General features: G+C 44.6%; 1 protein-coding gene across 2 annotated transcripts in view; it reads right to left on the minus strand.

The window, feature by feature from the left end:
• CTNNBL1 (catenin beta like 1) overlaps positions 1 to 27,272 on the minus strand; it is a 39,955-nt gene that overhangs the window by 11,283 nt on the left and 1,400 nt on the right. Inside the window, exons 2-14 of one of the 2 annotated variants that reach the window (XM_015296587.4) lie at positions 22,681 to 22,765; positions 22,206 to 22,394; positions 20,081 to 20,187; positions 19,349 to 19,488; positions 16,134 to 16,231; positions 14,226 to 14,319; positions 13,235 to 13,326; positions 10,750 to 10,822; positions 10,415 to 10,473; positions 9,508 to 9,656; positions 5,093 to 5,274; positions 1,470 to 1,567; positions 306 to 386 (exon numbers count right to left, since the gene is read on the minus strand). In XM_015296587.4, the coding sequence (XP_015152073.1) occupies positions 306 to 386; positions 1,470 to 1,567; positions 5,093 to 5,274; positions 9,508 to 9,656; positions 10,415 to 10,473; positions 10,750 to 10,822; positions 13,235 to 13,326; positions 14,226 to 14,319; positions 16,134 to 16,231; positions 19,349 to 19,488; positions 20,081 to 20,154 (1,140 nt within the window). In that variant the 5' untranslated portion in view covers positions 20,155 to 20,187; positions 22,206 to 22,394; positions 22,681 to 22,765. The remainder of the gene's footprint in view (positions 1 to 305; positions 387 to 1,469; positions 1,568 to 5,092; positions 5,275 to 9,507; positions 9,657 to 10,414; positions 10,474 to 10,749; positions 10,823 to 13,234; positions 13,327 to 14,225; positions 14,320 to 16,133; positions 16,232 to 19,348; positions 19,489 to 20,080; positions 20,188 to 22,205; positions 22,395 to 22,680; positions 22,766 to 27,272) is intronic. The other variant, XM_001234107.7, reaches the window with a different exon arrangement.

The raw sequence follows: 27,272 nt of genomic DNA on the forward strand, positions 1-27,272 counted from the left end.
TGCATTTCACTTACTCTCCATCTGCCAAAACAAGCAACGTTTCAGCCAAGTGAAGGCACACCAAAGCACAGACTTAAGCCCTAGTAAAATTCACACTAAGAAATGGCCAGAAACACTGCTGTGAGTGAGTGCCCAGCCCATCTCATCTGAGGGAACCAGAAGCTGGAGGAGGGAGGCAATAAGAGCTGAGGGGTAACAGGATGGGGATGAGTTTGGGAGGGCAGCTGGCAGATCAGCAGCTCTGTGCAGCGCTGTGCCTGTGCAGAAGCAAAGACATGTGGTAGTACAACTTATGCAATACATACATGTTTCTCTCCATCAATCTTCTTATCAGCTGCCTGCATTGCATCCAGGTACTTAAAATACAGTTCCATCAGCCTATCAACCTGCAAGGGCAGAAGAGAGAGATCTAAGCGAGAGAAAAAGAAAAGTGCAATCATCTTATCCTTAATGCTATGCTGTTTTCCTCCCAGCTGCAGTCGTTGCAAAATAACAGGTAATTCTGTCACTCACAGGAAGGAATGCACTGGAAGGCTGCTACAAGTGCTGGACAGATGAGCATGCTGAGTCTGTGAGCATCTGAATGTAATTCCATATCACAATACAGCCTCATCAGCTCCAGCTAAAAGGAAGCAAACAGACATGTTCCTGACTCTCCCTCTCTCTCTCTCTCTCCCCTCCCCTCCCCAGTGTTCTGGTTCTCCAGCTCTCCTGCTTTCTTAAATGAACTTTTCTATCTATAATGAACGTAATTGTCAAACTTCTGTTAAATGCATGAGACACTCTGGCTCTCCTGCTCTCTGCATCAGGTAACTGAAACCCTTTCTAGTGACAGGAAATTTTCTGCAATTGGTAGAATGAGTTATGAAAAAACACCTTTAAAACATACTGATGAGAAATACAGAAGAACCAGTATTTCCCCAGTGGCAGAATTTAAAAATCCCCTGAGAACTACTGGTTTGCAAAAGCTGCTGTTACTGTTTCACAGCTATTTGATCCATCTGCTATCATGTAAATATTTTGGAAAGAATTTCCCAGACTGAACACCACCAAAGCAATGCATTTTAGAAGAGGGATGGAGAATGCTAAGTGTGTACTATTGGAATTCCTACAAAAGAACTTCACGAGATAAAACAGGCACCTTTCCCTTGCTGTCGTGGTCCTGACAGGGTCAGCCCTCAGCAGAGAGACACAGCACAGCACTGGGAACTCCTGCTTCCACACGCACCAGGAAACAAGAGTGCTTATGATGCAGGAGGCCAAGCACTAGAGGCACTGCCAGTTCTCCAGTTTGCAGGCAGCAACATGAACAAGAGAACAGTGGCACGTGGGTGTACAGGTCTCCACAGACAGGGGCAGGGACTGCCTTTTAGTAACTCAGCACGTGCCTGCAGGCACCCAGCCTTACCAGGCACCCTCCCAGCACTGCTGCCCGCCGGCTGCAGGCACACAGCAGCGCACTCACTCACCTTCTCACTGTCATTCTCTGTAAATTTATTCAGCAGCCGCGTCCTCTGCTGCCCTCTCAGGTTTCGCAGGAGGGAGGCCAGGATGGAGCAGACATGTTCTAGAGAAACAAGATGAAAATTGCATGCTGAGATCAGAAGTAGGAACTTATTTTCTCGGTAACATGCCATCAAATTTACTACTACCACTCCCACACGTAGCCTCGATGAGCTGGGTTTCCTCTCCAGCACACTGAGTGGGGGCAGCACAGCAGTGCAAGCAGCAAACCGTGTTTGTGGGGTGCGTGGGCAGCTCCCATCCATCACAAGTGATCCAGGAGGGCCTCCCCAGCCCTGCTGCACTGCTTCTGCTGCGCCAACTCTGCTTTTCCTCAGCCACCCTGGAAAAAGTGACTTATATGGAGCACAAATTCTGCATCAGTGCAAGCACCCAGGCTGGCATGCAACTCAAGAGCATGATACAAAAAGCACCACCTACATATAACCTGAGCAAGACCTCAGGGACATTTGCTACTGACAGTTCCAGAGCTCTGGCACAGGTGGCTCAGTGCACCCAGTCTGGGACCATGGCAGTGCCAGGGGGCACCTGTGCAGGAGCTCAGGGTCACAACTGCATACACCATACAGATGGAGACTGCACAGTGCTGCCATGAACCCAAAGGAGTTCCCACTCCCGTGCTCTGCTGGTGCTCCAGTCCCTTACAGCATTACTGCAGAACCAGGACATGCTGATCAAGTGCTGGAGCATCCTGCAGGCTTACCTGCTTTCACATGCCCTGACAACTCACATTCTTAAGAAGCCCTCTAGGCATCTCAAAATGTTTTGCAAAGTAAAACCTTATTTGAAAACACTGACAGAGGAATGAAATAGTGATGCACATGCTTTAACTGATGCACATACAACTCTGCACTCAGCATCATGGCTTATTCAAATAACAGATTCCTGTCCTGTTTGGAAGGGCTGATGGCAGAAGTAACAAATTGGCACAACAAAAGTCTGTTTAAGCAGACTGATGCCCACCCTAGGTGTTCATTTCAGAAGACCATCAAACAAAGATGCCTCTTGCCTTCTGACTGAAGGTCTTTCACCAAAGACACTCACTATCAGGTTGCTGTTCCATTGCTGCCCTTTCAGTTCTTCATGCCCAGGGAACTTATCTATGCAGGTATTCATTCCAAGGGCTTTGCCAACTTTCAACATATGTCGCAGAAGAGCATACTGACTAAGGAACAGGTTCTGCTGCCATTGTTTTTAAAGGTTGTGTACGGCTGACAGGCTCCAAGGGAGGCTTCCTTTCTGCTGGAGGGTGGACAGGCAAAAAACCCACAGTGATAGGAATTCTCATTTGGAAATTGGCTGAACTAATTTCTCAGGTTATCAAATTAAGTATTCCTAAGTAAAACTGACATCTAAGTCAAGAGAAGGCATTTAAATTAAGATGAATTGAACAAACATCCTTTTATAGTTCATTAGACTCTCCAAGTGAGCAAAACTAGACTGCAATAACTGTATAGAGAAAGAGCAGAACACGCAGCCCATCAAACAAGCTCTGATTGCTTCACCACAGCCTCTCTAATTCAGAAGGAATTGGTGCTCTCTATTTTTAGCTCACTGCGTCTGCTCAAGAATTTCAAGTTGGAATCCAGCACTTGGATCTGACAGTTGGCTTGGGAAGTCCAGAGCCCCAAATCCTTCTGCCTTTATGGACAGCTGAGATACGCTGACCCTCAGCTCTGCGAGTGGTTTCAAAACACAGTATTCAATACCACATCATCTGCATTCCAAAATCTGCAATACAGAATCATTACTTCAAATCTCACCCCCAAATGCACCTGAAGAATTACCCAGAGCCCATGCAGACAGGGTTGCTGGGAAACGTATCTGGGCACCAGGGAGCCCCTGCCCTCGGGGTGTCCACATCCCAACACAGCCCTGCTGTGCTGTACACAGTGCTGATCCCTCAGAGCTGCTTCATAGTAACCACTGATTCCTCCACTACAAAGCGATCCCAGTTAATCCTTTAAGGAAATGTTTCTTCATCAGACACGTTGACACATACACGAATGCTATCCCAGCAGAAGATCAGTCTTATTCTTACAAAAATCACTGGACTTGGCACCGCAGCATTTGAGAGTTTATTTTAATAAAGCTCATTTTGAAATTCAATATATTAACCCACCATTCCTTCTGAATATTAGTGAACGGACGCGTGACATGAAGGCCATTTGCACAGATAACCCCATTTTCCCAAAGGTAGATTTGCTTTTTTCTATTACAGAAATAGGTCCCTTTAGGGAACTATTCCGATCCCTTTAGGGCTCCCCAGGCTGCTACCTGATGCTGGCAGCAGCCAATGCTGCACATGGATGTCATCTGCAGATGAAGCAAAATGAAAAGTTAAGTCAGTGATGCAGGCTGCAGATCCAGATCTCACTACTCAGCAGCCCATATTCTATAGCTCGAGCCTTCTCTGGGTAAGAAGAATTAAATAACTGTATTTTCATACAACAGATGAAGATTTCAAAGCATCCCCAGCCTCCATCACTTAAATGCAACCACAGAACCATCTCCTCAGCGCTGCTTTCTTCCAGGAGTTGCCTTGCCAAGCCATTACCCTCGTTAATGTAATGTTAGCAACTTTCTGATGTTGGTGCTCCAAAACAAATGTACTGTTACCAGCTCACCACTGGAACATTTTTCAAGAAGAAAACAGCCACTTGCTGAATCTGTCACTTCTCACCACCCTGCCTGCAAGGAAGGAACAACCCACTGCAGCCAACCCAACCTGCCCCAGCTCTGCAGCTGCCTCAGGCAACAAGCTGGGTGTTGCAGGGCAGCAGGAGGTACCCCCTCCCCACCTCTCCTCCTGGGGACATTGGGTATCTGATTCCAACTGCACTGACGTGGTGCCCAGGTTCAGAGCTCCCTTTTCGTTGCTGTTTCCCAGCTGCTTTCCCATGGCTTGCTGCAGCAGTTAAGGATGGATACTGGGCAAGCCTGAGACCCACTCACACCTCATGAGCTCTTGACAGTATTCATCTCTTACAGAACTGAGCGGAGTAATGAACAGGCACGGCATCTCAGGCATCACTGGAAGTATTTACAGCTTCTTCCAGAAAGTAGTCAAGTATTAACAAAATGGAAATGGCAGTGTTACCAGAAGCAGGCTGGCTCTGACCCCAGATTCACAGGGTCTCGCAGTAATATTCCAGAGCACATTTCTGTTAAAACAGAATTTTCCAGGAGAGAGAGAGGGGGAAAAAAAAAGAATAGAAAAAAAGCTACTTCAAAAGCACGCAGTTTATTTCTGCAATGCTTGATGTTCATCGAGTCACACTTCAGTGCCCAGAGCCACGAAAACACTGCTTTTGAGGTGACATTTGTAGTTGCCTCATTACTCTTTTCAAAAGAGTTTTGCATCAAAGAGTTAAGAGCTTCAAACAACAGAGCCTACAGGAGTAAAATAACTTATTAACAGCACATGAAATGGAATTGCCAGGAACTGCTGATACCAAAACAAGCAGGGCAAGTGTGTCATCAGCAGCCAGCACCGCAGCAGTGAAGAGGCAGTCTGCATGGGGCTGGGAGCTGCAGGAGCAGCAATGGGGCTGGTACACAGACCTACCTTCATGCTCTTTTTCAGTGGTTCCAACCTTCTTGATCTTCTTGGGTGATTTCATGAAGAGTGGAAAGATGGTCCTCAGGCCAAGAATGTCAACAAATTTGTGGCAGTTGTCTGTGCCCTCGGGTCCAATCATGGCATGATCCAGCACCTTCAGGGCACTGCTGCGGGAAATCTTCTTTTCTCTGTGAAAAAGAAAGGTACAACTTAAACTTCTCAGGGACATGAGGAGCTTTGGACTACACTACTTCAAAGAGATGGCATGAAAGGGAAATTAATGTGACAAGGGAAGTCACAGAGAGCCAGAGAACAAGCTCTGAGCAAGATTTCCTTCAAGGAGCCAAAACATTACAGCGACAAATGCTCTTTTCAGAACTGCAGTTGACGACAAGCTATTATCTTTTCATTTCTTTTCATTATTTTTATTTCTATTTCCTATTTTCTTTTTATTTCATTTTATATTATATATATATACGCATATATATATTTACTCTCTCAACTATGGAGGAAGTTCTTGCTTTACTACCTTACAAACATTAGCACAGAACAGGCAGGGGAGCCTCGGTGGGTACACCAGACAAATACTGTCACAGCACAAGGATCAGGATTTAGAGTTGGCAATAATTCACTTTAATAAAGGAGTGTGCCTGATGAGCGCAGCCTGGTGGTCAGCTGGAAGGAAGAACCCCCCACCTCCCCTATACAGGAAGCTGAAAATAAAGTACTTCTCAGGCTAGATAATACAAGAAATGTTTTCAGGGGAAGTAATTGCATATTGATCAGCATTTAGGAAGGTTGCACAGAGCTGATCTCTGGAATATTCATTGGGTTTAAGTTCAGGCTTTTAGAGATCAATAGTTGCTTGACTGGACTGTCTAGAGTTGATTTTATTTGAAATATTTATTCTGCTGGAGGGCAAGTCGTTTATCTTAGTCCCATCTAGGTTTATTGAGGTAACTTTTAGCTGAACACTAATTCAGAGACAAGCACACAAGTATCACCAAACGGAGAGTGACTTCAGTCTAATAGAGAACCCTGAATTACAGCTTTATTTACAACCATTGTTTCCTCCTTTAATACCTCCACCATGTCTCAGGGAATTTATTACTCTAAAAAGAAGAGGTGCAAACATTATTTGGACTTCCCATATTAGCACAATCTCTCACCAACACGCTAGCAAAAATTACCACATTTCACGAGGAAGTTCTGTATGAAATGGCTCTGTTTAATTAACTACAAGACTTCAAAAAGAGATGGTCCAAATTTCCAGAGGGTCATTAGGAACAGCAGGACAAGAAAACATTCAAGCATTTTAATAATCATGAAAAATATACCCTGAAATAATTATTGCTGAGCTTTGAGGAACTGCACAGAGCTGTCCATTTGCACCTCATTTTTGCTATACAAGAACAAATGTTTTTGTGAGGGTCACAGCAGAGCTTCAGAGCAGGAGGTCACGTTGCCCAAGCAATGCACTTTCCTGTGAGCTTCAGACAGTAACAGAGAGAGCCATGCTTTTTCCCTAGGCAACAGAGAGTCTTCTTGACACATCCCCCTAGGGAATCTGGAGGCTGCATCCCCTCCAAACCCTAACACAATTTTACAGCAGAAGCAATAAAAGCCTCATGTCAGCATGCACAGAACTGACACTAAAAGCCTGCTCTTCTCTCTTTTGGCTTTGTAAGGCAAACTGCTTCTAGGTTACTAAGGCAAGGCTGGAGGACTGTGTTCTGAAAAGTGTTTCCTGACCTCAAAAATAGTACTGAAATTAATTCTACACGACATTTACAAACTTTCCACTGCTGCCTACCCCCCGCCAAACCCTCTTAGTTTTGTTAATGACACTCCATCAAACACCCTGCCTCCGTGGCTGCAGAGATGCAATCAAATAACAGGAGATATCACAGCTCTCACCCCAACCCCAAGCTGCTGCCTGCCTCCTGCTGCCACAGCTCCATCCTCACAGACCCCCCGGCACCCCCTGCAGCTGCCACCTCGCATTGCAGACCCACACAGCACTGCATTCAGGTGCCACCACTGCCTGCCCAGGAGCCCACAAGGCAGCAGCACATCATGCTGATGGCCACACATTTGAAGTTTCAGCATAATGGGCAATGGTGCTGCTTTCATTACTGTCTGGAAGAATCTCCTGAGCACGTTAAACGTTTGGCTGAAGGATGCTGTGCCTGCCCACAGTTCTGTGCATGCGGCCATCAGCAGAACAACGTGGTGAGATGTATTTGGTCGCAGCAGATACAGAATCCTGTGTTCTCTAAGACAGTAATGGAGATTCAAGCCTGATATCTTTATTCTCACACAGCTTATCTATCTCGCATCGTTGTCAATAAACTTTCAACTCTTTGTCCTTTCATCTGTACAGACTATGGTACAATGATTAACCGTCTTTAGAGGAAATACAAAAATAACAGATCTTTCCCCCCAGCCTTCAGAAGGAGAGAAAAATATTCTGCCCTGTTGTGGGTAAGGTGGTGAATCACAGCTGAATGACATCTCTATTCTTTGTTGTTTATCATGAACATATAAAGGTACAGAAGTGTGATACTCTCAGGCAGCTCTCCAGATAACAGCCATCAAAGTGTGCTCCCTACGTGCAAAGTAGCCTGCAGGCTCCAAGGCCACACTGCCCAAGGAAATGGGAGCACCTGCAGCATACATCGACTCCCACCGACAGAAATTAACAGAATTGACTGTCATCTCAAAATCCAGCAGCCATTAAATATGTAAGAAAAAACACAAATGCACACCAGACGCCTGCAGCATCAGTTCTTTGTCTCCATCAGCAACAAAAGTACCAGATTAACGCTTTCAAATCCAGGCTGAAAACACCATTAGGAGCAAGAAGCTTACTAAGTCCTGCTTGGCACTGCTCTGTCTAGATGAGTCTTACGGTGCGGGACAAGTCAAGGTCAGAAGGAAGCTGGGTTGGGGATAAGACTTAGAAGTATCTGCTCAAGCAGGTAAGAACAATCTCAGCTTTTTATTTATCTTGACTAGACAGATGAAAGGAAAGAAGGGAAAGGAAGAAGAGAGGGAAAAATTCCTACACTAAGCATAGCCCATGCAGCAATAAAGAATAAAAGCTTCCCAAAAATATTCACTGAACAGTTCCTTTTCTTCCACTGCCACTTTACCAATCCCATGCAGAGTCAGTTAGATTCCTAAGCATCAGAAGACTGAGGCCTTAGAAACTCCATCCATCTGACACCATGGAGACAAGATGACTTGACCTCTTATAAGATGGAGTACAGAAACATCAGTGAATGGAACCATGAAAGCATGACTGCCCTTACAGCAGGGCCAGCTTCAGCATGGCCCTGTGCTCCACCATTCCACAATTTTAGTTCTTTCTGTTCCATCACAGATGCTGCTGGCAGTGAAATCAGGCTTTGTCTTCCTAACCCCTTCACAACTAACGGAAAAAAAAAAATGCATTTAGGAAGAAATTTTCCTCTTGTCACAGTTTTCCAGCTGGGGTTTTAGTACAAGGACTGGTAAATAGTAGAGACCAAAAATCAGGGAAAAGCTATCAAAAATCCAAGTATTGAGTCCCACCCACACGGCACAAGAACTCCAAGTAATTAGTTCTGCAAGGCTAGCTCAGCAGCTTAGTACTTGAGGCAGAGGGAGGCTTCCCTCTCATCCTTAGTTTTGGAGCTTTTCTTTAATTAGCCTCAAGAAAACTCAGTGTTCCTATTTGAATAATCCATACTTGGTTATTTATTCAGTTCCCTGCTGCTGCACATTACCCAGCCATGCGCTGCAGGAATACATCACTTCTCGTTGGTGTTTGCTAACCAGCCACTGCATGCAGCTCAGCACACTGAGGAAAGCGAGACAGAGCCCTGCTGTGCCCAGTCCTGAGAAGTCTCGTCTCAGAAGACACAGTTCCAGGCTAGGAAGCAAAAGTTGACACAGCAGAGAACTCTAGAGATTCAAGGTGTGACAAAACACATCACAAGAAGAAATGAATATTTATGTCCATTTCACAAAAGCAATTTTCGTATCAACGTCCACAAGAACCTCTCAGCTCAGATGACATACAAGACAGCAAAACCTGAACTGGGGAACAAAAGGAAAAAACATTCCTCCCGCAGACATCCAAAGGTTCTCTCTTACCTTTATAAGGGTCTTTTGAATCCTGACAGGATTAGTGGCCTAATCTACAACATTCTCTCTTCTGGGTGTCTGCTGTAGACCTGTACTGGTAGTTTCCAGCAGCTATTCAATCCAAAATGTAAAAAGTAGAGTTTGCATGTCTGAGAAGGTACAAGTGACATGCTGGAAGAAGTCAAGCATACTAGAACACAAATTGTATAAACAGAAAAGTACAAGTATCTACCAGAACACATGCTGGTGGGTCAAAAGCAGACAAAAAAAGTCACTATGTGACACAGTACCTAAGCATCAGATTCATCAGCTGGAGACCCTCGCCTTTTAGGAACCGATCCCGGTTGGAACTGAGCATCAGGCAGGAACAAAGAGAGTCAAACAGGTTCTCCATCATTTCCTGTTCTTCTGCTGTACTGGGGTTATGCCGTTTAAATACCTGCATGACAAAGAAAACAATTTCCCCACAATGCAGGGCTCAGTTTGACCCACGCTGTTGCAGTGTACATGAACATTTTGCATCACAAGTTTTAAGTATCTGAGATGCATAAGCCTGCAGTGATCCAAACAGCAACCATACACCTGACTGATGCACTCTTGTAGCTCTGCTGCCCTTTTTGCTGTCCTGACTGTATAACAACAAATGAGCAGTAGCCTAATGCATGACTTGAAAGATGATGCATGGCCTCCGAAGAGAAACACAAACTCACTGAGAACATAATTCACAAAACTATGTGGATAAGCTTGTTACAAGAGAACTCCCATGCTAATGCATACCTGAAGGATCTGCTCTACAGCACCCTGCCCTACCAACAGTGCTACTGCCTGATTAAGAAATGCAAGCAAACTATGAACACATTACCTTCAGTTAGCTTAGTGCTAGAAGCAACGCAGCACAGCACTTGGAGTACTCAAGATGGCCAAACTGTAACCCTCCCTCCCACTCTCCTCACAATTGCAACAAAATCATTTAAATTCTATGTAATTTAACATTAATGCCTGCGAAACAGAGATTGTCCTCACTTACCAAAGGCACTACACTTATTTGGCAGTTACTCAGGAATTATGCCACCACTAAGATAATGTGCTCTCCCATTTTGGTACCCGCAGACTGCTGGGACAGCACTGCACCCCAGCTCTGTCCCACCTGCCCAGCCCCAGCCTGCGGGTCTCCTGGCAGCAGGGAGGATTACTCACAGATAACTGCTGAAGCAGCACATCGATCCCATCCAGCTCCCCGAGCAATTCTCTGTTGTCTAGACGGCAGTGGGGGAAGGGAGAAAACAGAGAAAAATGAAGCTAACTGTCAGATTTTACTGCCATCTAAGACTGATACATCAGCAAACAAAATCGATATTGCTTGACAGAGTACAAAAGCTGCAGAGAAATAGTGGGCGCATGCGCACACAAGAGCACGCATGGGAGTGATAGCACAAGCAAAGGGGAGCCAAAGGCAAAAGGGTGCTGCCGTGATCTGAAACCAGCCCAGGGCCCACCCTAAACAGCACATCAATGCCAGAGGCAGCTCTCACCGTCATTATTCTGGAGCAAAATAGCAAGCACCTCACTGCAGTACAGCTTGTTGGCATCAAAAGGCATCTTAGCCTGTTGGGGGAAGAAGGAACAAAAGACTCATCAGGGACTGCTCTGTGTTCCACTGAACTGGGGAATGCACTGATCAAATCAATGAATGTATAAGCAATGCTAAAGCAAAACATAACAGCAGTAATTTTGCAGTAAGAACCAATGACAAAATAGTAAGGAGCCTTTCTGATTCAGGAGCGGGAGGATACGTGCATATGTAGAAAATCACCTCCAGTCCTTCACACCATCCTACATCATTAGCTTTGTCTGAGTTGGCTCAAAAAAACCTCAGAATAGTCTCCAATTGTGGGCAACAGAGACGCTCCCTCCTGTGATAAGACTGCCATGGTGTTACATGTATGTATGGTTTATCCCTATTCTGAAAGTGCACCTGCCACCAAGAAAACACATCACAGTAATGTTAAATAGGAGCCGTCAGAGTTGGATATGAAAACCAAATGTCACAGTTGGGTTTGGACATTATGTGGTTGTGCAGGCTATTTCACACGTTCCCTCCATATCCAAATACATTTAAAAAAGCAAAGGAAAAAAGGGTGATTATTGTTTCTCCTGGAAGAAAAAAAAGAGTAAAAATCCCTAAAGTGGGACTCTGAACAGGAGCCAGTGTTCTTGTATGCTGCCCAAGATGCTTCATCCGCAGAAAGAGACTAAACTTTAGTCAACCACATAATAATGTGAACTGGTTTGCTGTTACTATGAAATTTAAAAAATAAAAATACCTCTTAAGAATTGTCAGTAACCAGCCATTTAGATTCACTGGTCCAGAAAAAAAAAGTACAAAGTAATGAGCGCAAGGCTTACACATACCATTTGTCACCCACAATTTTTCCCTCCAGCACACAACTACCTGCAGCTTGATTGAGTAACCCTGGCTGCACAGGGCTACCGTGGGCAATTATCTCAGCCTGCGACCAAAAGAAAGGGCACGATCCAAGTGCCTGCAACAGGAAACATGAAAGGCAGGAGGATCCCAAGTGTCACAAGTATTGACTTTAAATAAAGCTTTTCATTCAAAACAATCCCTAATCATGCCACGGCTGATGGTGTTTATAGCAACCGTGCAGCCCTTCCAAGCCGCTGGCACAAGCTGGGCATTGCAGCAGGCACTCGGTAGCCACCAACTCCCATCACAGCACACACCAACTGCTGTTGTACAACAAGCATTAGGAAATAACGTCCTGTTCTTTCAAGGCTGCACAAAGCACCATCAAGCCCTGCCCGTGTTTGGAGAAGCGAGCTATTACGCTCTGCATCTGAGCTTTCTGAGGCAATTCCGACCATCAGAATACAATTATGGAACTTGAAATGTTGTCAGCAAACAGAAATTCACACCCTGCGCCGTGTGCCAGATGTCCTTATCAACTTCCAGACAGAGCCTTCATTTTAAGAATCACCCTAAGACGGCCTTCAGCATCACGGTGCTCTACCCAGATGCTGAGATACCAGTTTAATCCTAAACACATCTGTCAGGGTGTGAGATTCAGGACCAAGCACTGCCAACAGCAAAGGCTTCCGGGCAAGGGTTTTATTAGCATGCATCTCCCCACAACGACAGCTTGTAAGCAAGAAAAAGCGCTGCCTGATCACACTTCCCTGAGCCCAGAGGGAGTTAACACATGCCAGGGTGGAGGGAACGCATGCATTCAGCACCGAGTTTTGCAAGCCTTTAACATTCATGTTCTGCTGCAACAAGCAGGGGAATCCAAATTGTGATTATTTTGCTTTCCCAAGTTTCTAAGTCTTTCAGCTGCAAGAGTAATTATAAGGCAGGCAGCAGACCTGCACTCAGTACATACCTGCCTGGAATAAAATTAACTTTGCCTTTTGTATTTAAGCAGAAGGAATATAATTATGTTACTACCTGTAGTGAGAAATTATGGGTTACTCCTGCTAACAAGTATACGAGGGGCACAGCGGAGTCTACGCATGACCACAAAGCTGTATTTCTGTGATACAGAGGGCACACTAGCTGTACAGACATTTAAATGTGAAGGTACTAATGGCTTGCTAGCAGAGTTAGGAGAAGGCTCAGAATCTATCTGCTGACTTTCCTTCACTAGCTCTGTAAGAGAGTTAAACTATCAAAGATTTTTCTATGCAATGTTTAGGTGTCTTTTTCCAAAAGATAGAGTTCAACTGCGTAACTCACTGCCACAGGATGCTAAAAATATCAATACGTAAATGCAAAGTCAAATGCAACCTACTTTACAGTAGGAGGAGAGTTCTGAATTCACCATATTCACAGATGTTAGAACTTGTCACAAAGATACCCTATATAAACTGAAAGAGCCAATAACATCCCAGGCTTCTAATATTATGCCAAACACCTTCTCCAGCACATCAGCTCCCGGTCCAGTGGCTTGTCAGTTTTCATTGTGTGTCTCCCAAGTGACAACAAGAAAATAAGCTCACCTTCAGCCTCTTGAGCAGCCACTGCATGAGGCCCTGCTGCGCAGCTTCTGTGCACATCTCTGGTCGGAACTCTGCCATGTTCTCAACAATTGCTAAGAAGAAAGGCACAGAAAAACATCCATTTTTTCCCCCCGCCTGCATATCAGCTCAGACCTATACCAACACAGCTTTGGCAGGTCCTTCCTGCTCTTGTCAAAATAGCATATTTGCAAAATCACCTTTTTTGAAAGAGACTTAAGCTCAGGTAAATAATACTGTTCCAGTTTTTACACTGCCAACACAGTCCATCTTCAGACAACATGACACCAGCTCCTGCTGGAAGATGCCTGAGATACCTTCCCTTTAACTGAAGGAGCAATTCTCATCGCAGAGAACTATTTTAACAAGATTTTGCTGCTGCTGCTGTGCAGGATCACAAGTCCAAGCCCTTTGCTTCCAGTCTCTAACTCATTCTTCCATTTCCCAGCAACAGCAAGGAATCAGAGGGATTACAGTCCTGAAGGACTGGAAGGTGTGGATGATGGCGTGCTAACAACAGAAACATACTGCAAAACAGTTACTGTGCTGTGCAAAGGCTGGTGAACAGAGGGGTAAGGATGTACTTGTATGAATTACAAAAGTTTTATTATCTAAAAGTTAAATATATTGCTAAGACATATACGGCTCTCAACTGGGTAAGCAGAGCTCACACACAAGTACATAGGAAATACAAGGTCAGCACAAGGCACAGAAATCCATCTGTGTATCAGCACACTAACATAACAGCTTTGGGAAGAGGCATCCTACCAGCACACACGCAACAAATGTTAGCTGAAAAGATTACACTTTACTGTGATTTACAATTATGCTTGAAAGAAATTCACCGCAGGTTCTCCACCTCAGTGTTGGCAGCTCAAGGGCAAAGCATGGGAGAAGGAAAGGAAGGGGAGGGATACCCCTCCCTTTGTACAGAACACACAAAGAAGCGAGAGGCTGTGCGACAGCCACTTACCGAGTGTGTTGTGGACACCATCAGCTTCCTCTTTCACACTTTCATCCAGGCGCTCTAAATTCTGCACCAGCAAGGCCACAACCTGACCCTCCACCTACATCACCGTGGTCACAGGCAAGAAAAAACACGTGAGAGCAAAGTGAAAAAAGGAAGATGACAGAGGAAGGTCTAATAGACGAGAAATAAATAAATATCAATAAGCCCTGCTGAAATATCTTGCCAGACACGATTTTGATCAGGAGACGTTAACAATCGTGCTCTAAAATCTCAAAGGTAGCAAAAGGATTCACCAAGTAAATCTGACACTATGTTTGTCCTCATTAATTAAACAGGTTTTAGGTTTCAGATTAAACAGAAAAACATCTGGAGGGAAAACATGAACCCTGTCAGTCATTTCCTGCATCAGCCCTAATTGATTTATAATCCCACGGAATTCGTAAGGCACCACAAAGCACCAGGTTCTAGCTGTCAGCTCTGCGAGCAGTTCCACCTTCAGCAGCTTACAGCTGGTCTGCTTGCACTCTGTTACATCCTCCACCTTACCGGGCATAAAAAGCTGAAGGAACAGTACTCACACATGCAGATTCAAATCTGAAAGATGAATGATCGCCAGCTGAAGCCTGACATTTAAATCCTGCTAAGATGAATGTACCAAGCTGACTTCAGTGAGTTAACGAAACCCTGACAGCAGAGCAGGAACCCACACCTGCAGCTGGGGTTGCAGCCCATCACCACAAGCAGTCTGCACTTACAGCTGCAATTGGACAGAGGCCAGATTGATTTTGGCTACCTTCCCATTGTGGATGTGAGCTTGGAAAAGTTAGACAAAGTAACATCCACAATTCAAAATGTTTAACTGGTTTTGTGTTCAGTGAAACCATGGAAAAAAATACAAGCTACTCTAAAACATTAGATCTACTACTTTTTTTTTTTCTTTAAGTAATCTAAAAAGTAGATATCTAAACATTTCTCCCAAGACATGCCTGACCAGGTCCTTCCAGGGAGAACAATAAAACAACTAAAACTTGGCCATCACCTGTGGGCTGGTGACAAGGTACACAGAGAAAGAACTTTGCTTGATTTACTCTCCCCACACGTTTTACAGCAAACACCTTCTCTACCAGCTCCTCTCTGCCACTTCATTCACCCAGAAACCCTTCCACAAAGGCAGAATAATTAAGAACAGCCCAGAGCCAGCTGGAGGAACCCAGCTTCAGGCCAGTGGCATTAACCTCTGGAGGTAGCAGTGACTGGACAAGAGGGATTGTAGGAGAAAACACAGTCACCAAACAAAACAATCAGAAGAAAACCAATAATTTCCTGTCTTTCAATTTCAACCTAGCAGTTACAGAACAAGACAGAGTCACAATGTTTAACAACTGCAGCAATTCACCAACAGCTGCCTGAAGGTAAAACAGACAGGGAAATCTCAATCCTTGCTGGGCATTGCTTCTCTCAGCTTGGCACCCCCTCTCCCTGCTGAGGGATGGGAGGCAACCAGCACCAACACCAAGATGCAGGGAAGCCCACCAGCACAACACAAGGTGCTCAGATGCTCTCTGCCTGGTAAACTCTCTTAAGACCAAGCAATGCATCTTCTGTTACACGTAGGTCATTTTCTGGGGTCACTTAATCCCTACAGGACAAGGACCATTAAAACTCTGCCACCCTTAAAATGCATTAGCTCTGTTACATGAAAATTTTCAAGCTTTTACTTCTTGTTAAGAAAAAAAAACAGCCTCAATATATTGACACATTCTAGCTCAACTACAACTAGGTTTGAACATACACCTGAGCTAGATAACTTCATCATGGTGCTGGCATTGTGTATGGCACAGTCATGGCAAGCGTGGCAGTTCAGAGGATTCACTGTTCAGTCATTAAAATAATGTGGAGTTTACTACTTACCAGAGCATCTATGAGGACTTCAGCCCCTTCTTCACTCTCATGGAGAGTATCTATATCAGTCAGCTCTTGGAGCAAGTCTACCACAGCTATGGACACATGTGCTAGATGTTAAGGACAATCAACACAGCACCAAACACATTCAATACATAAAAAAACCCAAAACACTGTTTTTCAGCCAGTGGGCTCATGACGTGACACAGAACAGGTAACTCATCAAACAAGTGGGACACATGAACACCAAAGCACCAGAATCAGGGAATCTAACAACTAGGAATGATAAAAATGAACATAACTGTGCGCTCACTGTGCCGGGATATTTTGCTGTTACTTGATAAAACTAAATGTTTGATACTTTTAAGTCAAAATTCCTGTAGTTGGCATAACCAGGCACCATCTTGCACCACCGAGATTGAGCACAACCCAAAAGAAACGCATTATAATAACCTGATTAGGGTACGATGCTCTCAATGATACCTAGCTAACCCGATTCACAGCAGGCACCTAACAAGGCCACGGCACGAAGCAGAAGCACTAACCCCCTTCTGCCTGGCCCAATTAGGACAGCACGCTCCTCTAACCACGTACCTCTCAGGAGCAGCAGAGCTTCTGCCAGCCCAATTTTCACTCATTAACACTGGACTGCATAACACATGGTTCCCCTGACTGCTACACAGCTCCCTGGTACGAGGAGACGTATTCCACCTCATTAGAGCCACTTTCCTATTCTCTCAGACACTCCGATCAATCTTGCCCAATTCCCACTAGGGTAGAACAGGGTATGCAGTTTTCCACGTCCTATATAACAACTTTGTGATGAATCTCTTTAAAATTCATAGGCTAACAACCCAGCCTCCCAGTTCTCCTGTTTGTGCATTTGCTCAGGCGTACACGCAGTGACAGGAAGAGTATTTTAAAACATCTTTTACAGCAAAGTTACAATCGTGACTTACCAGGAAGGACTGTAAGAGAGCTGCCTGCCCCACTCCCAAACTAGCCTGTGCTGGGCACTGCTGAAGATGTTTACCAGTACAATTACTGCTCTCATCATACTCTACAGCAATCCTCAGACAAGCCAAAGCTATTTGGACATTTTCATGATAGGAAGATGCCATTTCCAGTTGCAGCTGCCATCAGGAACCAAACAGAAGGGTGGCTGTGACTTACTGGGCAGGCAGCCACCTGCACTTACACAAAAACACACTCAAAAGTGGTAGAGTATATGTTTTGAAAGCAACCTAAAGCACATCTCAATAAGCAAGTTGAGTGAAAATAACCTGCGTTGCATTTATGCTGCAAGGAATCAGCTTCTAAGCAACAGAAGCTGGAGGAACAGGCCATTAGGAACCTTGTGAAGTTCATCAATCCCTTTTCTTCCTAACATTGCAATCCAGAGGGCAAATTTCTACCCCTCCATTAACTGACAGGCAACCTGCAAACAGATTTAAAATATTCAGTGGCAAAACTGACAAGTCCTCCCCTGCAGCTGTGTCTCTAGGACAGCTTTTCATGGCTGAGGGGACAAAGAAGCTGTACTCCTGTGCATTCCAACTATGAACCAGCCCAGCTATCCCAGCCACAATCAGTGCCACGTGAATAAGAAATTTAGGATAGTGTGTTAGTGCCATACATATGGTACACAAAAAGACTGTGGTATCTGGCAAAAAAAAAAAAAAGAGTAACTAAACTATGGTGGCCATGGAACTGGTTATGCATGGTAGGCGTTTCCTACTGTACACAGTAAATTGTTAACAACCATTTAGTTGGAAGTAATTCTCATTACAGATGGCAGATAAGGAAAGCAGTGGTGGGTGCTGTCTGGCAGGGACCAGTGCTCTACCAGGTCAAGGTTAAGCCAGACACAAGACTAAACAGCCAAACATGGAAAAAAGATTTAAAAACCCAAATGTGCTTTATAATGGAAACACTGTTCTCTAATGGATATGCAAAAAAAAAATACTGATGTTCTGTTTTTACATTCTGATCATTGCGCCCACTTAGAAGGATTGAATTATGACTTCTTTACGACATAGTACTACAAGGAAAAGTGCTAGGAAAAAAAAGAATCAACATCTTTACATCAGACCACAACATTTTCTTAACGGTCCTTTTAAAATTGCGTATTTCAAAACACCTCAGAAAGACTGATGAGTACTGTCTGCTTCTTTACAGATAAAGAAAAGTCAAGAATTAATGACTTTCCCAAGGCCATGAACAACAATAAGAAAAAACAGAAACCTCCTGTGGTCCCAAGTCAAAGTCCAGTGCCCTTCCCACTCAGCTTCAGTGCTCCTTCCATTCACTAACGTTTGTCAACAGAAGACCTCTTAAATCATTTCACAACATTTCAGTTTAATCTACCGTAGAGAATTTTACAAGCAATGCAGATTGAGCCCTATTTAAAAGGCTGCACAATGGTAGGCAAAGCACAGTTCTATTTATCAGCTGAAGGCTAAGCATGAAGGCACAAGGATATTCAGAAAACAACAGTTTTTATACCAGACTACTAAAACTTTAACAGTATAGAGGGCAAATTCTGAAGTGTCCTCAGAGGAGCAAGGGACAGCTGCACACAGGGGTCAGGCTCAGTGACACAAGAAATAACTGGTCGTGGAACTGTCACTGATGTTTATGCCGTCAGAGGAGCTACCCACAAATTCCAGCTTTGAGAACATCACACCAAAGTTAGGGGCACACGAAGGATTTTTCACGTATATAAATTACACGTATATAAATTTCACGTATATAAAGCACTGTGGTGAGCTAGTCCAGGGCAAAGAGCTGAAAGTATGAGTTCAGCCCTCTATAAAAAAGGGTAAATTAGTCTCATTTTTACTAGGGATTGTTCCAGACAAAGGCTGCACACAGTTCAAGGTTATATGCTGTTAAGCCCATGCCTCAGTTTTTGCTGTGTTGTTTTGCTGCGTTGCTTCAGCTGTGCCATTCATCTGTTCATATTCTAGCACAGCCACTCAAACTTAGATGAAAGGTTCATAAAACAAGAAAGGAGAACAAAAACACTAGAAAAAAAATCCAGAATCAATATTACTTGAACAAAGAAGGCCTCGCTTGAAAAATAAAAAAGAAGGCATAAATTCAGTGCAGTGGGAAAGAAGAGAAAAACACATAGCAGCAGCCTGTGAAAGCAGGCTATAAGAGATTACAGAGGAGTGCAGAAAGCCTCTCACAGGAGAGCTGCTTTAACCACTGGAGGATATCTGTGTTGTCGTGTCCAAGCAGCCCGAGGAGAGACTGCACGGCGTTCAGTTCCACCAGCAGGTGGTACAGGTCTGGCATTGTTGCAATCACATGCATCTCCTGGATGATGTCATTTAAATCCAGTTCAGATTCCATGAACCTGAGGCAAGACAAGAAAAGCACATCATTTGTGCTCTACAGACACAGCCCTCATCCAAAAAGAGAGCAACAGCCTCTCATAAGATCCCACATAAGCTTCAGTCAGCCCAGATACACACAGCCCCAGCAATGACTCCCTGTGGTCGCGTGGAATGAAAAGCTTACAGCTATGGAAACAAAGCAACTTCTTTAGATACCTAAAAGGGAAATTATGAAACCTCATTTCATTTCTGTGCTCCCAAAATAAAAACAACATGGACTAGAATGTTAATGTCACAGCCTTTTGTACAAACAGCAAGAATTTAATAAATCAGAATGTTTTCCTCGGTTGCAAATTATTTTTTTCATGTCACAGTTGAAAGTGACTTTTTTTTCCCCCAACCATCTATGGGCCTCCATCAGAAGTCTCAATAATGTCATTTTTTAATTAACAAAGTGAGGTTCAAATGCAGTTTATAAGAACTAAATGGCAATGACTGTTGTTACATAGGTCTCATGTAAATGAAAACATCGACGTATCAAGAAGTCAATTTAGGACTGAAAGAAAAGCCAAGGCCCCAGTGGTGGTGCAGAGGGGCCAAGCACAATCTTACTTCTCTGGATTGTCAGGAAACTTGATCCGCAGCTCCTGGTTTTTGTAAGATCTCTTCTCAAATGTGAGAATCATCTTTTTCACTGAGCTTTCATCCAAAGGTTCCTCCTAACCAAATTGGAAAGGGCAGAAAACAGAGCTTAGCAAGGTTAGCTTCAAGGGGTATGCACAGCAGCTTAGTGAGACTGCACTGTCTGAAATGAGTATCAATGACAAAAACAGCCATTTGCAATGGCCCTATCTGGCACCATCAGCCCTAGTAAAGCTTTCTGCTTCTGACAGAACATAGTAAATTTACATTAGCAGCTTAAGCCCATGGGCAATTTCTTTCCAGAAGTTCACTGCGCCATGTCTTTCTGCAGATCTACGTTTAACTGCCCTGAGTTTATGTTCTTTTGTATTTTTCTCACTTGGATGAGCCTTCACTTCTATTTTAAAGTCTTTTACGAAAGGAAAAAAAAAAAATCAATATTTTACTCTACTACTTCCCTTTCATTTTGGAAAGTCTTCTAAAGCATTTCTCAATTGGCAGCGTTATATGAGTAGTGCACCTTGAGCTCCCCACCTGTTACCTACAAATACAATCCTGTTATTTTCCTTGTTTCCTGACTTAAGGCACTCCTTTTATCACAGTCACTACTACAGAAAAGCTCTCAAAACAAAACAAACCAGGCCTCTGCACCCCCCCAACACCACGCTTTGTGCCCTGCTCACGGTTAAATCAAGGACTGCTTCTGGCATTAAGGATTCCTTATGGAGTGACTTGAAGCAGCAATCTTAAACCAGATAAAGAATTTCAATTTCTTCAGCAAACTCCATTACAATAACAACAGCAGTCCATGGGAAGATAGTTAAAAGTCTTCCATTATTACTGGATTTCCTACTTTCTCAAGTCCAGCCTGCCACAGCACTTCAGGGTTATGTCACCACCCATTCCGATAATCAATACTGCAACACCCAAACCACATTCTTCCTCCAGTGGCACAGTTTCAATCCACAGCAGCACTATCACAGGTGCTGACATTGCTTCCCTCTATTTCATTTGACTCTGCTTCCTCTAATAAGTATTACTGTAACGTCTCCATTAGTATCTGCTTTTTATGCATGCCATATTACAGTGCCCTACAGATTAGCTTGCCTCCATCACATTTACTGATACAAAGAGCCTTTTGATGGCGCTTGGATTAACTGTGTTCCAAGATAATAAGAAAGAGATGGGAGTTCTAAAGGAACGCTGGACTCCCAGCCCTTCCAATGGCTGGGTGGGAGAGCTGCACCTGACAAAGACTCACACAGTGCAGGAATCCACACGACTCGAGCTGCTCAGCGGGGCTTCTGCCTGCAACCATTCATCCTGGAGCTCAAATGCTACAGAAATCCGGCATTATCTTCCTCAGCTACCAACTACCAGCAGCTAACTGCCATGGCAATAGCTCAACACCAGAAACACAAGGGAGATTTTCAGAGATGAATGCTAGCAACACCATACGCAAAGGAGAGCGATATTATACACACCTACAAGATTCTGCAGTGGTGAGTACATTTATTTCAAATTAAAAAAGTAAAATCAAACAGGACACAGACAACAGGACGGGAATATCTTTAGATTCATACCAATCCATGTGTCATGTTTATAGTGATCTCTTCCCTGGCCCTTGGCAGAAAGGCCACTGCCACATTGGATTTCTGTCTCCAAGGCTTGAAATCATTTGCCCTTGACAGCTGCTACCCCCCCTGCTGACCCGAGACCTTTCTTGTGTAGACGAATGTTTATTTGCAGCTGCTGCACAGTTAGAAATAGAAGGAGAAGGGGAGCAGCTGCATGCCTGGGAGTACTGATGAGAATAACAGAGTTAGAAAACCATAGAGAATCCAGAAAATATTTTCTAAAAATACAATTTAAAAGGCAATCTGCATCTCCTCACCTAAAACAGACTGAAATCTTTATTCTCCCCCCTCACACTCCCCCTCTTTAAGAAGATATCCTTACGTTGGAAGAACAACCCCCACCTTAGGCTGCACATGGCACGTGACCAGCCAGCTTCATCATCTACATGGTACAAAATGGACATCTCAGAGAAGCAGTTTGGTTTTTGCTCGTTTCCTACAGAACACCCGTGATTTACCTCCTCGTCCTCCTCTTCTCCATCCCTTTCAATTATCTGAAGAAGTTTCTTCTTCTCGTCATCGGTTTCTTCCTGCACAGCAGACTCCTCTTCCCTGTGCCGCCCATGCTCCCGTGAGCTCACTTGTTTCCGACGTGCTTTGATTTCTTCCTCCTCTTCATCACGGGGCCGCTTCGTCCCTCGGTTGGGCTACAGTCAGAGAAACAAAGTGAGTGAGTAGGGCCCTCCTGTGACCCTCACAAAGCAGAGCACCAACACCACCAGACGTGCTGAAGAAATTCGGACAAGTTGTTTAAAGCACTTCCTTACACAACGCTAAACTCTGAAAACCAGAAAGGAAATGAATTTAGTTAAGGGGAACATCATATGATGAGATGGATGGCTCTGCCAAGAGCTATGTCAACACCCTGCCTTGTTTGATCTATGAACGTGATTCGTGGGAAAATATCTCCATAGGGAACAGACCGGTACTTACAGATGAGAAGTGCCAGCGTGCACTGCTCAGCAGCTGGGCAGCCTGAAGGCTCCGGAATCAGCTGGGTCAGCTGAGAGCCTCATGTCTGAGGGACAGAAGAGCAACATGCTTAAGCATATAGGGGTGAAATATAGTACTTTTACCCACGTAGTACATGAGCTTATGGTGAATGCTGGCATGCAGCTTAACTCGCCTTCATTTCCCCCATCCCTTTGTCTGAAGTTTGCAAGCGCTGCGTGGAGATCAAAGCCCAATTTAACAAATGCAGGACAGGAGCACTGCTGCTCACTGCAACTCTGCGGGGCTCTGGCACCAGATTAAGCAGTGGTTTACTTGGAACAACCTATCATTTTATTCTACAACTTCCATTTAATTGGCAAAATTAAACATAATTTGCCAGGGACAAGAAAACATCCATTAACCCTAATCCCATGTTTTAATTTAGACTAGAGGGGATGAAAGCATTTGCAACAGAAGGAAAAACTCTCTAAAAAACGATAAGGACATTACATTTGGTCTTGCTCACACTTTTTGAAGGACAACCAAGTATTCCATGCTCTGTAGCTAGAGGAAAACAGAATTTAATTCAGTGTTATTTAACAGCAGTACGTGTGTTAAGAACATTGAGAACAGAATGCAAACACATTCACACTTTCTGTCAGCCCCTCAAGTTGCCTGGAAGATGGGTTCTTATTTTATCAGGCCTAACAATTGTCCAACCTATTTCCTAAGGTGCCATCCGGCAGAAATAGCAGCCCCTCTATTGTGGGTCTCTGTCTGACACACTGCAAGTCACAGCACACTCACACGAGTGCAAGGCCAGCTTTTAACTGAGCTGGAATCAAACCAGAGAGGAATCCAAAGGCTCACATAGAGAAAGGAGCGACCTGAGTGCTGGCAGCCACAGGAGGAAGCCCTACAACATTCGCCTTCCATGTTCCTCAGTTAAAGTTCCAGAAAATCATTCCTCGTTCTCATTTCTAAACATTAAAAAAGGAAAATCCAATGAGACCAGAGCAGTAATGAGGGACCAAGGGAGCTGTGCTTTGTCAGATGCAAAGTAATGTACCACGGGCAGGGACTACATCAACAGAACAAAACCTAAATTAAAACTCCATCATGAAACCAACCCCATTTCCTCTGAGTACGCAATCCACAGCAGCAGCATTTACATCCTGTTTCAGTCTCAATTATTTTTATCCTTTTTTGTATTTATGCATTGTTGAGGGAGGGGTGGGGGGGGAATCTTCTGTAATACATAACAGAAGTCATTATGATAAATTATGGAAGTGCCCAGCATGCAATTATTAATGCTGCCAACATAGTGGCAGTAGACAGTAATTGAATTCCCAGGCAAGCGTTATTAAGCAGGCATTAAGGTTTTTCCTTTTGTTATTGATGTTATGCTAAACCTTACTGAGAATATTGCAATTTTTCCACCCGGTGCTATTAACACTAAGAAATCAAGGCAGAAGTGAAGCACCTGCGTTCCTGCCCAATACACCAGAGATGCACAGCCACGAGCAGCTGATTTAAGGCAAGCATTAAACTTCTGCTCATTGATTTCCAGCTTTGTTTTGCACGGGTACTTCCTAAAGGGCTGTTAGCAACCAACGAGACTTCAGCACGCGCGGCGCTGCGCTCAGAGCGCAGCCTTTTGCTAAGCAGCCGCACACGCCGTGCTTAAACACGTTTGTTTAAATCACTGCTGAGCTGCACGCACCCAACTTTCAGCTTCCTGGCACAAGAGGGAAAGTTAATTGTTTAATAAATAAAACGTGGGTGGATTTTTTTTTTTTTGCCTCTGTCGTGCTAAGGTGCGTTTGGCACAAAGCTGGAATTCATTGGAAAGCGCACGAGAAAACCATTTTTAAATTGCTTTATTAGTTAAGCTTAATTTAGTTCCTATTGAATGCAGTGCGTTCACAGTAATTTATTCAGAAGACGTTTCCATTTAAATCCAACACTGAGATCACCACGCACACACACGGATACAAAAGGTTTTTAATAAGAAAGCTGATGTTTATAAAGAGCAGTGAAACAACGGCTGCTGAGCGGTACAGAAGAATTCTCCTCCTGTGTCTGCGCTGCACCATCTGCACTCAGGGCTCCCCCTGCCCACACAGCACAAACATGCACTCCTTTTGTGTGCTGCAGAGGTGAAGAGGGAGATGCCCCAAACCTCAGAGTGAGGATCGGCTCAGGGCTGCTCTGCCCTCCTCTGAGTAGTGTCTGCACGGAGATAAAATGTCTCCATCTTTAGATTTTGCCTTCAGCATCAGGGAGCTTCAGAGGAACCTCGCCAAAGGAGTTTCATATTACCAAGGCATCTACCTCGTAAGTAACCTCGTTATTGTGAAGCTCTGAAAGTATTAGTTCATGAAATCTGAAATAAATCTTCATAAGTGACACAGCTGCTGTGTGGCCACATCAGCCAACCGCAACACACACAGAGCAGCGCTGCAGAACGCTGCCCAGCAGCTGTTGGGTTAGGGCTCCCAAAGCACACCTCACCTCCACAGCCAGCTTCTCCGGCTTCTCAATTTTGCTTCCAATCTGGCTGCTGCCAATCTCACTTGGCACCGAAGCACAGTACTTCTCGGTGGCCCATTACAGACTGAGAGAAATGGTACCAGGACAGTGTGGTAGCCCCAGGAATCCCAAGAACTCCAAATGAAAGAAAGGAAGAACAGAGCTGCATCTGCATGGTCAGTTTATTCATTTAAGAGAATGGATCCCTTCCTTCTCCACCTCTCCCACTGTAAGGCACACAGGTCCCCAAGGCAGTGTGCTGCTGTGAGAAGCACATGGATAAGGAAAAAACACAGAGACAAAACATGAGGTTTCACCTCCTTGTTCTAAATTACAGCTACCATATGAAAATACAAAACTAACAAACCAAAATATATACAATGACCAAAAGCTGCATGTTTGTCTGGAGGGTACAAAGACTATCCCATCCACGGTTCTGCAATTGCTTACTTTGTTCTTAACTAATGCAAAAAAAGATATGAGGAGAGAGATGGCAGCCACTGCAAGCTGCAAAGGGACCCTGATGGAAAGCAGAGGCCTAAACACCAGTGCTGTGCCAACAGCATGCACATGGCCACTGCACACCTCCCTCACTGCCTCCTCTCTACAGGAGCAAACATGTTCATCAGCAACTCTCAAAACAACTGAAAACTTGCCTCCTACAATACAGAGTATAAGCGGTACCCAGAAGAAGCAGCTGCTAAAACTACCAGCCCTGCAGCTGCCCACCAGGACACCTTTGAAGCTCAACACAGGACTGATGTGTCCCAGCTCAGCTCTCAGCTGCAGCCACCTCTGCAAGGACAGAGCCTGATGTGCCACACAGACACAGCACAGCCGGCAGCCCCTTTGGCTGACTTTTCCACACTTCCCAGTTTGATGGCCAAAGATACAGGTGGAAAAGAGAGCAAAAGGTCTGCACGCAGCTGCAGGAATCACACCAAAGCAGCTCCCAGCATGGGGTCACAGGCATGAGGCCATCATGCTCTGACCGGGAGGCACAGTGAGAGCAGCCAGCAGCCTGCCCAGCTCCACTGCCTCCGCCATCAGACACATCCATTATGTCACAAATCCACAGCAAACTGCCTGTGCCAGCAGCTGAAATTACCGTGCCCCTCCGATGGCATGCTGAGAGCCATCCCACCACAAGCAGTGTTCCACCAGCTCCAACAGCAGGACAAACCTGCTGCACAAACCGTACCCCATCGCTGCTTCCCCTTTTGTTCTTCCATTTCACAAATATTTCATTAAAAAATTAGCAATGCGTAATCATCACTCAGTGGTGAAATCTGCATTTAATGAGAATTGAAATAATCTCCCTTATTCCCTCCCACACCAATTGAAAGAGATGTCTGAAAATAACCAGAGCTGGCTTTGTCCCTGTAATTACCCGCTGTAATCAGAAACCAGACACGGAGGATCTGGGCACAGTCTTTCTGGGCAGAACAGCAGCAATATTTAATCATCAGTTTAGACCATCTGCAACTGTTTTGCAGCAACACATAAAGTTTATGGATTACTGAGCTTTGTATAAGCTGCCAGGTGCCGGCTCTGTTTATTTGTCCTTTTTTCTTGCTGCGGGAGGTTCCTTTTCCCATTCTGACAGACACTGAGTGCCCAGCTGGCGGCACAGAGCCCGAAATCTTCCACACCAAATCTGGCACTGAGGGAGAACATCTCGATTAAGCAAAGGCATGGATTAAATGTTTAGAGGAGAAAATTTTGGAACAATACAAAATTGGGCTTTTTTGCTGAGGGAAGCTGAGAAGACCAACTCATTTGCAGCAAAAGATTAAAGTCAGACAGCAGCCATCACCCAGCCCTCTCCTGACAGCCACTGCTGCCCTGCAGCGAGGATGGATGAAGCTATCCCAAAGCAGCACACTGCTCCATGCAAGGAGAGCACGAGACCTCGCATTGGTTAACCTTCATGCAGGCAGAACTGGAGCAGGGCAGGAGCTGCTTCAAGAGCCACCCGTCAGCCTTGCCTTGGTAGCAGCAGCTCCATCACTGACCTGACTCTGTCCCACCACACACGAGGCAGCACGGGCACAGGCACA

Source organism: Gallus gallus, chromosome 20, assembly GCF_016699485.2.
Source record: "Gallus gallus isolate bGalGal1 chromosome 20, bGalGal1.mat.broiler.GRCg7b, whole genome shotgun sequence".
NCBI lineage: Eukaryota > Metazoa > Chordata > Aves > Galliformes > Phasianidae > Gallus > Gallus gallus.